The sequence below is a fragment of the Entelurus aequoreus genome, linkage group LG22, assembly GCF_033978785.1.
Source record: "Entelurus aequoreus isolate RoL-2023_Sb linkage group LG22, RoL_Eaeq_v1.1, whole genome shotgun sequence".
Lineage (NCBI taxonomy): Eukaryota > Metazoa > Chordata > Actinopteri > Syngnathiformes > Syngnathidae > Entelurus > Entelurus aequoreus.
Window position 1 is genome coordinate 29,738,155 of NC_084752.1, and position 2,799 is coordinate 29,740,953.

At 42.6% G+C, this 2,799-nt stretch overlaps 1 protein-coding gene across 1 annotated transcript in view; it reads left to right on the forward strand.

Annotated features, from left to right (window-relative positions):
* LOC133639186 (von Willebrand factor A domain-containing protein 7-like) overlaps positions 1 to 2,240 on the forward strand; it is a 49,520-nt gene extending 47,280 nt beyond the window's left edge. Inside the window, exon 19 of the mRNA XM_062032287.1 lies at positions 1,794 to 2,240. Coding sequence (XP_061888271.1) covers positions 1,794 to 2,240 — 447 coding nt within the window. The remainder of the gene's footprint in view (positions 1 to 1,793) is intronic.
* Positions 2,241 to 2,799: the final 559 nt, after the last annotated feature.

The following is a 2,799-nucleotide window of genomic DNA, read 5'->3' on the forward strand; positions in this document are numbered from 1 at the left end:
CGAAATGGACATTCAGTGCCTTTTATCTCCACGACAATATATCGGCGAAATGCTTTAGCTACGAGCTAACGTGATAGCATCGTGCTTTAACTGCATATAGAAACAAAAAAATAAACCCCTGACTGGAAGGATAGATAGAAAATCAACAAAACTATTAAACCGTGGACATGTAAATACACGGTTAATGCTTTCCAGGCTGGCGAAGGTTAACAATGCTGTGGTAACGACGCCATTGAAGCTAACTTAGCAACTTAGTAACGGGACCTCACAGAGCTATGCTAAAAACATTAGCTCTCCACCTACGCCAGCCAGCCCTCATCTACTCAACACCCGTGCTCACCTGCGTTCCAGCGATCGGCAGAAGGACGAAGGACTTCACCCGATGCGTTTGGCGGCCCGGAGACGTAGAAAGTCAAGGTGAGGTCGGCGGCTAGCGCTCCAACAAAGTCCTCCTGGTTGTGTTGCTGTAGTCCGCTGCTAATACACCGATCCCTTCTACAACTGTCTTCTTTGCAGCCTTCATTGTTCATTAAACAAATTGCAAAAGATGTCCAGAATACTGTGGAATTATGAAATGAAAACAGAGCTTTTTGTATAGGATTCTACGGGTACCATAACTTCCGTTACTCTGACTTCGTCACGCGCATACGTTATCATACCGCGACGTTTCAGCCGGATATTTCCCGGGAAGTTTTAAATGTCACTTTATAAGTTAACCCGGCCGTATTGGCATGTGTTGCAATGTTAAGATTTCATCATTGATATATAAACTATCAGACTGCGTGGTCGGTAGTAGTGGGTTTCAGTAGGCCTTTAAAAAAATTCTAAAAACAGATATGTATGTATGTATGTACGTATTAGGGGTGTCAAGAAAATAGATTTTCGAATGAATTGCAAATCTTATTTGTAACGATTTTGCCCCGAAACCTGTCCTGTCACAGTAAATATTTAGGTAGAATTTTACAAAAAAAAATTAAAATACAATTTAAAAAAAGTTTTCCTTAAAGTAATACAAACTGTATCAGAGCTGTTTATCTATTTAAAGGAGGACTGTAGTTAATCATAGACCTGGCACCCAATGTTATTGAAAACATGGATTTTGAATGGGGCGGTATAGCTCGGTTGGTAGAGTGGCTGTGCCAGCAAATTGAGGGTTCCAGGTTCGATTCCCGCTTCCGCCATCCTAGTCACTGCCGTTGGGCAAGACACTTTACCCACCTGCTCCCAGTGCCACCCACACTGGTTTAAATGTAACTTAGATGTTGGGTTTCACTATGTAAAGCGCTTTGAGTCACTAGAGAAAAGCGCTATATAAATATTTAAAAAAATAAATAGAAAAAAACAATCATTTTGAATTGAGAATGGATTCTGAATCGAATCATGTGGTGCCCAAAGATTCACAGCCCTATTATGTATATTTAATCAATCAATCAACGTTTACTTATATAGCCCTAAATCACGAGTGTCTCAAAGGGCTGCACAAGCCACAACAACATCCTCGGCTCAGATCCCACATCAGGGCAAGAAAAAACTCAACCCAATGGGATGACAATGAGAAACCTTGGAGGGGACAACATTTTGTGTCAGCGTTGCTATGGTGACAGGTATAATATTAGAAATGTAGGTTTTTTTTTTTTTTCTTTTTAAATGTCAACTTTTTCTCATTACATTCCGATTTTTTGACATTTTCCCCCCCTGACTCGACCGAGATGTTAATTGGCACATTTGCGGCAGATTGCACATTAATGAGTTACATTTGCATCTGATTGACATATTACTCCGTATGTCTACAGGACCTTGAAATTGTCCCGCCGGTGTGCCAGGGGGTCAATGCCACCGCCTGCCCTACCGACGTGTCTCTCTGCGACTCCTCCCAGTGGTCGTTTGTCGTCAATGTGACCGACAACAACGGGACGGGCATCGCAAACATCACCATCGCTTTAGGGAACGGCACCCTCAACACCAGCACGGCGGTCGGGCCAGACGGCGAGGTGGTCAGCGTGGCGTCCTACACGGGCTCCTGCTGTGCGGAGACAGTTGTGCTGGCCGCCGCGGACAACGCAGGAAACGTGGGCTTTTGTTCGGTTAATGCCGGAGAAGTCGTGGATGCCCCGCCCCCGCCCCCACCCGTCGTCATAACTGATGAAGGCGAGGAGGACGCCGCGCCAACCGGCGGGCAAACCCTCAACACGCTTTCTCATCTCTGCATTGCTGCTGTGGTTCTCTTGCTTTGGATATAAAAAGGTTGTAAAATGTTTTGTAAAAAATTATTTTTATGAATCAGGATTTTTTTTATTCATCCGGTTATTGCATTTTATGTACAAAACCTAAAACCAGTGAAGTTGGCACGTTGTGTAAATGGTAAATAAAACCAAAATAGAATGATTTGCAAATCCTTTTCAACTTATATTCAATTGAATAGACTGCAAAGACAAGATATTTAATGTTCAAACTGAGAAACTAATTTTCTTTTTGCAAATAATCATTAACTTAGAATTTAATGGCAGCAACAAACGTTGGCACAGGGGCATCTTTACCTTTTAACAACACTCAGTAAACGTTTGGGAACTGAGGAGACACATTTTTGAAGCTTTACAGGTGGAATTCTTTCCCATTCTTGCTTGATGTACAGCTTAAGTTGTTCAACAGTCCGGGGGTCTCCGTTGTGGTATTTTAGGCTTCATAATGCACCACACATTTTCAATGGGAGACAGTTCTGGGGCCGTACTTATCAAGCTTCTCAGAATTACTCCTAAGAAGTCTGCTAAGAGTTGACTTAAGAGTAAATAAATTATTCGC